The sequence below is a fragment of the Triticum dicoccoides genome, chromosome 1A (assembly GCF_002162155.2).
Source record: "Triticum dicoccoides isolate Atlit2015 ecotype Zavitan chromosome 1A, WEW_v2.0, whole genome shotgun sequence".
Classification (NCBI taxonomy): domain Eukaryota; kingdom Viridiplantae; phylum Streptophyta; class Magnoliopsida; order Poales; family Poaceae; genus Triticum; species Triticum dicoccoides.
Window position 1 is genome coordinate 15,650,641 of NC_041380.1, and position 11,252 is coordinate 15,661,892.

Genomic DNA, 11,252 nt, shown 5'->3' on the forward strand with positions numbered 1-11,252 from the left:
GATAAAGATTAGACGCTATTTGGATAATTAACCACGTAGAACTGGAAAAAGAGGTGCCTGATTGTCTCGTCGTGAGTACAAAAGCTACATTTCTTGCTTCCTTGCCAGTTGTGACCGATGAGGTTATCTTTGGTTAGCACCACTCCCTTTCAAAGATACCACATGAAGATCTTAACTTTCAGTGGAATCTTCGATCTCCAAATTTTCTTGTTATTATCCACTGGGACCTCTGAATGCGTGAGCGCAGGGTACGGCGAGTCGACGTTGAAGAACCCAGATGTAGTGAGGTTCCAGCGGAACACGTCCCTTCATTATGTCAGGTTAATCATATCAAATCGTATCCAATCTTGGGGCATGAACAACAAAGCCATATACAACCGGATATACACGGTAGTTAGGCTAAGGTTGTTAATATGCATATGTACAACTATCATATATAGTGTAACTGAATAAATGTACAACCAACAAGTCTTGATACATAACACATGATATTTACACTGGCCAAATCAAAGCTCATTAGCACCATACAATAACTGAAAAAACATCATACAAGAGGACACCGCACTACTATCATCTTCTGGTTTACATAGTACGTATCATTTACACTCAATTGTGGTATAGGTATCATGCCCACATAATTGACGCTTTCATATTATCAGTGGCTCCGGAGCTTTCTTGCAATTGCGGCCCAACCAAAGATAAGTATGAAAGGCCAAAGTTCTTTCAACATTGTGATAAAGACAATACTTGATATTTTCTTTATTGCACGAGTTAGACCCACCCTAAGGCGCAATGGTCGTGCAAGAATACCCAACTTTACTAAGAATTCAGAATTTCTGTATAACACTGCAAGAGGAGTAAATGCACAGATCGCAATGGCAGTATCATGAGCAACCGGAGCTAGCACCATGTACACACCCAGTGCAAAAGCAGCAGCCAAGCTTGTGAGCGAGCTTGACACGAAGAACACAGATGTGCGTAAGTTGATTTGGCGGCTCACCAACTTAACCATAGAAGATCCAGAGAACATGAGACCAATGGTAGCTATTGAGGAGCAAATAAAGGCTAACGCGTTTGCCATCATGAATGCGTCAAACGTATACCTCCCAACGAGTGTTGGTGTGCCTCCATTTATATGGTCATCTGCTCTGTAGCCTCCAGGGAGAGCAAAAGTTACACCGAAGGCCACGGTTGCTATTAAAACTGAACCAATGCCAAGCATTTGGCTTGCATCTTTCACCTTCTCTTCTTCACTGATCATATCCTTTGAATTTTTTGGCTGAGTATATTTTCCATAAATCTGATCCCGACAAAGAAAACTATGTTTACCTTCAACCGATGCGAGTGCCATGTGAATCCTCTGGTCAGTGTTCTGGAAAAACAAACATGAATATGAGAACCATATGGAGATATAAGCCATGTATAATTTTGTTTTTCTTGAAGCAGCCAAGCGTTGAAAGAATAGCGAAGATGAGGGTATATTACCTGCATGTAGTGCATCCCCGTAGGAAGCAAGCTTCTGGATAGATCAAGGGCAGTTTGTCCATTGTTATTTCTTAATATTAATTGCACCTCCTTATTCCCGTAGAGAGAACAGAACATTCGAAGCTTCCCAGCCTGGACAGCTAAATGCAATGCAGTGTTCCCATCATTGTCTTGCATATTCAAAATCCAAGCTAAAGTTGGAGTTCGGCAAACAAAGGAGACAATGGTCAGATTTCTTTCCATAACGGCAACATGAAGGAACGTCCGTCCTTCAGCAGTGCACAGTCCGGCAGTACCAGGAAACTTGTCAAGAATTATGCTTATGGTATCTTTCGCTCCCACTGACGCAGCGACATGTATGGGGAATAATCCGTTGTTGTCTTCCTGAAACACTGATGCCGGGTTAGCTTCTAATATTTGCTTGAATCCATTGGAACACCGGAGGGATGAAGCAAGGTGAAGTGGTGTACTCCCATCTCTGTCCCCATAAGTGGTAAGGCTATTATTCCATGTTAGCACATGTTTCGTCATCACTGGAAAACAATATATCGTTTGTTAGATAAGTGAAGCAACATGATAGGCACGTGATTAAATACAAGAAACTAGCACAGTGACCCTAGGAAATCCGAGTTCACTGTCTTTAGTCTGTTGAAAGTGTGTTTGAAAAATAGATTTTGGAATTCACCTTAGGTGACTGAAAATAATATAGTCCTATGGCCACCTCAAGTTTAATATAATGTGAGAACCATAGACACATATTTCATTTATAGACTAATGATTATTACCAACTGTGAAAACACCATATTAAATGCATGAATGTATGTGTCATTTGTGCATGATACCATATTAGTACAAATAATTGAAGTTTATATCCCAAGCTAACTGATAATTCATATGTGATGATTGATTAGTACACATATTTAAAACCCAAATTAGGGTTTGATATTTTTATGTGATTTTAGATGGACACATATGAGTATTCATATAATGGGGTCCATTACTAATTAGGGTCCACTAGAGCAATGCCGAGATGATTTTGATGCACAATTATAATAAAGATTTATCTGTTGTGGTCCATTGCAAATATCATAAAACGGATAATAGAATAAAGTTTAGGTACAGTTATGAAAAAAATCTATTGGTTGCATGGTCTACCATATTATGGTGGGATTTTCTGGCCAATAATATTTTCCTATTAGATCATATGGGTTTTCTTGTATAGAATAAATGTTGTGTTCTGAATGTATATGAGGACAGAACTTCAGATGAAAAAATCATAACAAAAAGGGAAAATCTTTATGTATTTTTACATTGGTGTTTATAAACCATTTGAATTTATAAATGGTCTTTTCAATTGAATAATATAAAGGCTTCTTAATTAATAGAAAAAACTATGTGTGTTGATAGTTAGGCTAATACCAATATTTTTCCTTATAGAGATCTTCCTTTTATTTACTTATCAATTCACTGGAAAAACAGATGATAGTTATTTTGTACGGTATAGGAATATGTCGATAACAAATTATGTTTGTAACAGAGGCAAAACTTTAGTCATGACAATATAATTATATATATTTTAGAAAATTTATTAATATGTTTGCATATCATGGTCAAAGTATAAAATTCTACTAGATACACTTTTTGAATATTTTTTAATGCCGGTTTCATCATCATCATCATCATCAACCATCTATTTGATGTGTCTCTCTCACTGCTATAATGACTCTTCAATTGATACAGCCTAAGTTCTAGCTCATGTATATGTGTGTGTTGTGTCGATTGACATGAATACACCTCCAGAAAAAAAAAAATGGCATGACTACACTTTCTTGGATGGCACAGTTCTGTCAACAATCTTAATTTTCAATCAGTCGTTTATTTCACTACGCCGTCTTCTTCCTAACAATCATTGCCGCCAAGACTCTGGTTTTTCCCTAGTCATATATCAAAGAAGTACTTAGTGATGACCCGAAGCATGTACATATACAACACCAGTTTCCTATCGCTGCTGACAAAGTATGTTTTTATTTGCTGATGGCGGCGGCCACCAAATATATAGTTGGATGCTTGGACGCATATTCTCAATCATAACTATTCTTCAGTGAAATAATATTGTCTTGAACCCATCATTTATATATCTTATGCCTATCATATTTTCATCTTATAGATAATATATAGTTATATTGCACACAGAATATATTTCTCGTTTGGAAACACAATCACAATTGTGATGGTAAAATATTGGCAAGATAATATTTCATTTTTTTTAATAAAACATACAAGAAAATTTATTCATATATAAATCCCCTAATGACCAGCACAAAACAAAAAAATAATTGAAACTAAGATTATACACCATTTATGTTAATAGACTTGGATCCGAGCCATTAGAATTCAGACCCACGGTGATCCATTGGTTGTTATTTGTATAGGTAGAATTATTATGATCTAATAGTTGTGACCTGTTTAGCCAAAATTAGGACAATCAAAAGTTGTGGTGTGTTTAGGACATTTATGAAGATCTAGCTATTAGTTGTGGTTCATCTATAGAAATAGGTCCACCAGATTAGCGGCCGAACGTTTTTTTCCTACTTATGGGATTTTAAAATATCTCCATTTTCTATTGTTGTGATCCACTATTAACTGGTAATATAAATTTGAGATATTATGTTTAAATAGCTAATAAAAATGTGATGATGTATCATAAAATATATCTAAAGGCATATTTCAACATGCTATCTTGAGCCCCGTAGCAGAAGTTTAATAAAGTCTCTTTCCTCTGATGATGAAAATAAACAAATGCGCATACAAGAAAAAATGTGTAGAAAGTTTGTAGCCAACCATGAGATTTATAGGTTTCAAACAATTTATGCATCTACTCTTCATTGGTAATTTTGAGTAATAGACTTCAAAAAGGAGAATTCATACCCATGCCTTGAAGGACCGCAGCATGTAGCGCATTATTCCCATGCGATCCTCGATACGACAGATTTCCATCACTCATATTATATAGTGTCCTTGCAATTTCATTCCTTTCCAGTAAAATTGCTAGGTACAATGGTGAAGTGCCTTCATTAGGATAATTAGCCAAGCTAGGATCAACCTTCAATAGAATCTTCACAATATGTTCATTTCCAACGCGGACAGCATCATGCAAGGCTGTCTCGACAAGCATGTTCTCTATTCTCAAGAGTTTTTGCAGGCTATTGCGATTTTCAGCTAGTTCAATGAGATGAGAAACCATATGGGGCCTGCCAGATCTGGTAGCACAATGCAAGGGTGTGTCACCCTTATTATTAACCGCAAACAGGAGGTCTTGGTCCCTCTCATCAATGATGCTAACACACTTCAAGAATTCTGGGTTGTGTCCATGGCTTACAACCGCATGTAGTGCAGTGTCCCCCCTAGCAGTGACACCCTTGAGAAGCGAAGCTGCTGCTAGCGAAACATGTTGATCAACACCATCTTGTACTTTTATGTTTTCAAATGCTGCTTCATGCAAAGCAGGCTGATCTGCAACATCTTCTACACCATTAGAAGCTACTACAGGTAATGCAAGCTGATCAACACCATCTTCTATGTTGAGAGAAACTATGGTTGGCAAAGCAGGCTGACAAATGCCATCTTCTAAGCCATGAGAAGGCGTTGATGGCAAAGCATGCTGATCAACACCAGCTTCCACATCGGCCAAACTTCTTCTGGTGCTGCTATCAAGGGTGTATGCCGCTAGCAAGTCAAGAAATACTTGCGTAGGCATCAACATTGGTGGCTCATGTTTGTCTTCCCTTTCGAAAAGAAAATGCAGTGCTGACGAGGAGCCAAGGCATGCCGATGCTAGGAGCAGGGGATTTATGGGTGTCGGGGTCGTATCCTTGCCCCTGCGGGAATTGTTGCTGCCGGTCACCTTTAGCCTACAACTATCACCATGGTTTACCACTGATGCATTTGGCGAGCTAGGAGGTGCAACGTTAGTGCTCGATGCCAGTACCAACATCGGTCTACTTTCTCCCCTGCACTTCATGTGCAAGTTAGTGAGTTAGACCCTCCACATATGGGACTTGTTACACACGTCATACACCTAGAGTAAGAAAAGCAAATGCTTAAAAACAAGAACGAGACTTACTTTATCAGTAACTAACTACTAAGGCATAATACAAAAGGTCAAAAATGAACAAACATAAGAAGTTGAAAAAGATTAAATATACTTGTGCCCTTGGAATAACCATCCGGTTAGGTATATCCATCATATCTGCAATAATTTATCGCTGACAGAGTGTTATTAGAGCTACCCCAATAACACTTTTTGGATTATTATAGTAAGTGTTGCAACAGATCCCCAATACACTCAACCCCAGCAGACCAACCTGAATGTAGGGTCCACTTGTTAGTGTGTCACTGTTATTAAGGGACAATGACAGTCAGGATTCGAGTCGATTACTGGGGAAGGTCCATCTTCCCCTCCAAGGGAAAGTTGGGGGAAGGCAATATTGGTGATTACCAATACTTGTGAATACAAAAGGGGATCTACTGGAGCAAAAAAACTAGGCCCAACTCCCCCCAACAAGGGATATTTTTTGGGGAAAGGAGATCTGCTGGATATTCTCTTATCTCGACAGGAGCATCACAATAGTAAGTGCTAGCTAGCCACCGCACACAATGTGTTTTTATCCATAGAGAGAGACGAAAGAAAGATGGGAGGAGGGGTGGAGGGCCTGAACACTAGTGACTATGAGATGACGAGGGGAAACGAGAAGGCAAGAAAAGGAAGAAGCTTCCGCTATTCCATCAAACCTGGTGCCGTCCGATTGCAGATGATTGCTTTGCTCATCAAGGATGATGATCATCTAACCGTTTAGCTTAATTTTTTCTTCTGATTTTTGTATATCTAAAAATACAAACATATAAATTTTGGAAATATATTTATTATATATTTATATAATAGGATATTATGATGTGTTGACCGTCTATGGAAAATGTTCATCTTCCCCTCCAAGGGCACGTCTGGCTAATAACAAATTCGAGTGATTTATAAAAACTGTTTCAATAAATAAAATGTTTCTGTATGTATGTACAATTTTTATCTTGAAATATATTCTACTATTTGTGAAACCAGTGAATGTATCTAACAGAAAAGGTTCATGCATGTTCTGAATCTATTTTTGTCAGATAATGTTCAGATTCTTCTTTAATAATATGGTCCACCATCCTTAATTATGTATGGTCATGTATTGGAGAAAAATGGACGCATGTAACTGCTTAAAAGTATCACATATTCTATGAACAAAGATAGTAAACTTTATTGTGTTCAGTTTTATTTTCATTCAAAAGAAAGTAACTATACAAAACAAACTAAAATATTTATTATAGTAGATAAATAAGCTATTATTCTAAAAACAAATTACCTGAATATTTTATATGATAACATCATTAGAAGATGCATGTATTGGCGAAACACGTGAATGTAAAAACAAAAAATGGTAACATGAACAAAGAAAACTAAGAAAACTTGAGTTAACAAAAATAAAAAATAAAGACTAAGATGAAATAAGCTGAAATAAAGAAAATGAAATAAGTAAGGAAGAACAAATGGAGGAGGAAAGTAAAGTGTGGAAAACAAAAAATACAAAGGAAATGAAAGCGGAGTGTGACCAAATTAAAAGTCATAAATTAGAATATAAGAAAGCAAAAGAAAAGAAACACAAGAATGACAATGAAGAAAAAGTAAAGGCAGTGAAAAAAGGAAGAAGAGGGACACCGAATCCCTCTCTTTTGGTAAAGCAGGAGAACAAACAAAGAGCTCAACATAACGTGAGTGGCTCGTGCTACGCACAAATGCTCTTCGTCCTTTGCCGGCACAGCAAACCCCCTCCATCGGTGCAAAGCCTGCGTACCTACCTACGTACGTCCAGCTTTGTTGCTTCTCCTCCGTCCCAACAAATCATGTGAAACTATGTAATGTATTTTATCTCCCGCAAAATCTATTTTTATATCTTTCCACGGCATGTTTGACTTCTTGTCAAATGCATTCTTTGTAATTATTTACTCCACACTTGGATAGTGGCCTGCTTCAGTCTTTTTGTACTAATCTACTGCATTTGTGTTCGCTGAAAAATCAAATAAATTATATTATTGGGTAGGCATTTGTTTTTTAAATTGTCGGTTACCTTTTTTTGTTGGCATTTAACACGTTTTAGGATAATTTATTGATGCAGAGGCCGGGGGTATTCCTCCTTTTCGAAAAAAAAATGTTTTAGGATAATTTAGAACATCTATAGAAGTGCAATTTATCGCAAAACAACAAGAGAGATGATCGGAGCGTCGTCAACGACAGTCCTTTTACAGTCTAGCTAATTTTGCTCGTACCAAAGGTAGAACCATGACTTAGTTGGGTTCTGGTCGTGAGGAAACTGTCCTGCTAGCTGCTGATGATTGTAATTCTATGAGTTGAGTAATACAAGTTATTCACCCGCAAAAAAGAAATAGTTCAAGATAGTGTCATTGAAATTGTTTTAATATTCGTTTCTTAATCCATATCTGTACAGCGACAGCAATTTACAGCGCATATGTCATGGGGATGGCTGCCCCTGAGTTAGCAGACGGTATATAGCACACTAGACCAAGTTTGAGACTAGTAAGACGGGGCATCAAGAAACGAAAATTCGAATCTGAGCCCGAGCTCATCTGCACCTGCGCTCACGAAAAAAATCAAAATAAATACTAGGAAAATTCAAAAATTTCCAAAAAAAATTGGGTGGTAGACAATTTGATGCGTGAGGTACACCCCAATTTTCAAAACGTTTGGACTTCTGTGCAGCTCTCAGAAAAAAAGACAAATCGGAGGTCTGTAAAAATGTGTACTGTTCACATACTGTTCTAGTCTGATTTGTCTTTTTTGCTGAGAGCTGCACACAAGTCCAAATATTTTGGAAATTGAAGCGTACCTCACGCATCAAATTTTCTACCATCCTAATTTTTTTGGAATTTTTTGATTTTTTCTGAATTTTTTACGAATTTTTTTTGACCGGGTGCAGATGCACCCGGGCACCGAAACGCTGCTCTCAGAAACTTAATTTGACACTAGCAGACTGGGGATATGGCTGCCCCTGAGTTAGCAAGACATATTCGTTTTTTAATCCATATCCCTAACTTAATTAATTAGATTGAGATTGTGAAAGACCAATACTCAGAAAAACTAAACCAAGTTTGAGACTAGTAATATGAGACATCAGACAAAGAATATGAAACATATGAGACATCAAACAAAGAATATGAAACATAAAATACTTGTATAAAAGACTAAATAATAATAGAGGCTAAGGAAGAAAAGATACTAAAACATTAGACGCGGAGATACTAGGAAATGGGCGCTAGGAGCATTGCCGAACCAGAAATGCTTATCCTACGTTGGTTGATCGATCATCACTATATTCGCTTCCCTCGTCACCGACGACTTCAAATTTTGAGATTTACAAAGAATATTTGTTTATGGTTGCTAACTAGTTTTCTTTTCTTTTTTGCAGCGAGTTGCTAGCTAGTTATATGCAAGGAAAACAGCGGGCAAATTGAAGAGAACGAATGTAGTAGCATATGCTTCGAGGAATACCTCCGTCGCGGCCGCTGAGTTCGCCGAGCCGTCACCAACCAGCGGCAGCGGCAGGGGAGGGAGGGTGGGCAGCTAGGCTAGGCCGGAGCTGGCAGCGGAGAAGGGCAGTAGCTAAGCCACCTCTCACCTCACTTATAATACTACTATATAACAAGAGAAAAGGGTGGAGAGAGGGTGGGCGCGACGGTAAGGAAGACGACGAGAGCAAGCAAGGTAGCAAGGAAAGGTGAGTGGGTTGCTGTTCCCATCCAACCTGCGTAGGGCATCGTCCGATCGGACAGGCCACAGCCCGGCCGGATCGATTCGCCGGGACCGCCATGGCTGCTATACACTCGTGTTTTCTGTTGAATACCCCCTATGTAAAAAAACGTAAGGGCATCTCCAACGCTGACCTCAAGCCGCCCGCATGCGTTCAGATCTTGGAAGCGATCCAACACAGCTTTGCATTGATCTGTCGAACGGTTAGGATCATGTTTTTCATGCAAACTAAAACCAAACATAGGGGGCTTTGTGTGAGTCTGGACACAAGACACGTCGGACTCTTTACCCTCATGACCTTAAACCGCCCACGCGTGTCTGGAGTTCGAGTCCCGGAAGCCATCCAACGTAGGTTTGTATTGATCTGTCGAATGATCAGGATCATGTTTTTCCTGCAAATTGGAATCAAACATAGAGGGCTTTGTGTGAGTCTGGACACAAGCACTAGTAGAAAACGGGCCTATTGTCCTGGTTCGTAAGGGCCTTTTGTCCCGGTTCCTGAACCGGGACTAAAGGGTCGGTACTAATGCTCTGTCCCTTTAGTCCCGGTTCAATCCAGAACCGGAATAGATGGGCCTCCACATGGCCTGTGCACGGAGCCCAGACAGGAGGGTCTTTGGTCTCGGTTGGTGGCATCAACCGGGACCAATAGGCATCCACGCGTCAGCATTTCTGTGGCTGGGGTTTTTGTTTTTTTTTGAAGGGGGGGGGTTGGGGGTTTTGGGGAGTTAATTTAGGTGTTTCATATATTGTGTTAGCTAGCTATAATTAATAGAGATAAGTGTCCTCTCTTATGTCCGTGCTTGGTCGACGCTACGTACCATACATACGTATAGAGAGGACTAGACACGCTAGCTAGCTAGTAAGCAAACGAAGAAAACAGAAGATCGTCATGAACATATATGCATACAGAGAGAAGTGATATCGACCACCTCTCCTTCTCCGAGAGATTGGTCGAACAACAAGTTCTCGTATATCTATCTGACACTACCGGCTACATATATACAATAATTATCTCTTACAAATATAATCTCCTAACATACGGACGCATGGTCCACATAGTATTCTCCGTCTTCAGCGATCACGTGGTCAAGAAAGAATGCCGCCAATTCCTCTTGAATTGCTCGCATGCGAGCTGGTGCTAGGAGTTCATCCCGCTTCCGAAACATCTAATTTGAAGAAGGGGGTCAATACATATATATATATGAATGAATGAAACTCAACAAAAATGATGGTAATAAAATAAAATTGTGAATGTTGTTATTTATGCACTTCATATTGTTCGTCAGAGTAGCCCCGCTCACAGGTCGTGTGGCGGATGGACTCGCAAACGTAGTATCCACAGAAATCATTTCCTTGTTCCTGCCACAACCACTTTACAAGAAATAGAGGTCAATCAAACTGATAAGCAAGAATGCCAAATGGTATTGATGAAACTAGCGCTTGAATCACTAGGAGATGCGCGGAACATGCTACTATAGTACTTACTTTCGGGTGTCTAAATTGCAGCTTCTTCGGCAGTCCCGGAGCTTTTTTGATGAATTTTCTCCAAACCCTGCCAGACAAAGAAAACAATTACTTGATATATCAGGAAATGAACAAAGTTGCTGATATGGTGGATAATGATCGATTTAACTTACTTCTCGAGCATTTGAGTCATGTCCGCATAGTCCTGGAGATCTTTTCGTCTCGAGTCTAAGACGGTTACTAGTCCCTGCTCAAGCTTAATCTCTAGGAGAATATAATGGAAACTGCACACGCATGCATAACTCGTCAATTACATTACTATAACCTTGACTAATATATAAGGGAAACCGAATATGCACAAGACAGTAACACTCACTTGAAATTGTAAGGAAAGAGTATTATATCTTTGTTTTCATTCATTACCAACGATCGTAGCAAG

At 39.0% G+C, this 11,252-nt stretch overlaps 1 protein-coding gene across 1 annotated transcript; it reads right to left on the minus strand.

The window, feature by feature from the left end:
* Nucleotides 1–511: 511 nt before the first annotated feature.
* Nucleotides 512–5,548, minus strand: LOC119333414 (ankyrin repeat-containing protein At5g02620-like). The gene is made up of 3 exons (XM_037606537.1): nucleotides 4,414–5,548; nucleotides 1,486–2,018; nucleotides 512–1,372 (listed from the first exon to the last, which is right to left on the minus strand). Exons 1-3 carry the CDS (start codon nucleotides 5,504–5,506, stop codon nucleotides 656–658), a joined length of 2,343 nt encoding a protein of 780 aa, XP_037462434.1. The 5' UTR covers nucleotides 5,507–5,548; the 3' UTR covers nucleotides 512–655.
* Nucleotides 5,549–11,252: the final 5,704 nt, after the last annotated feature.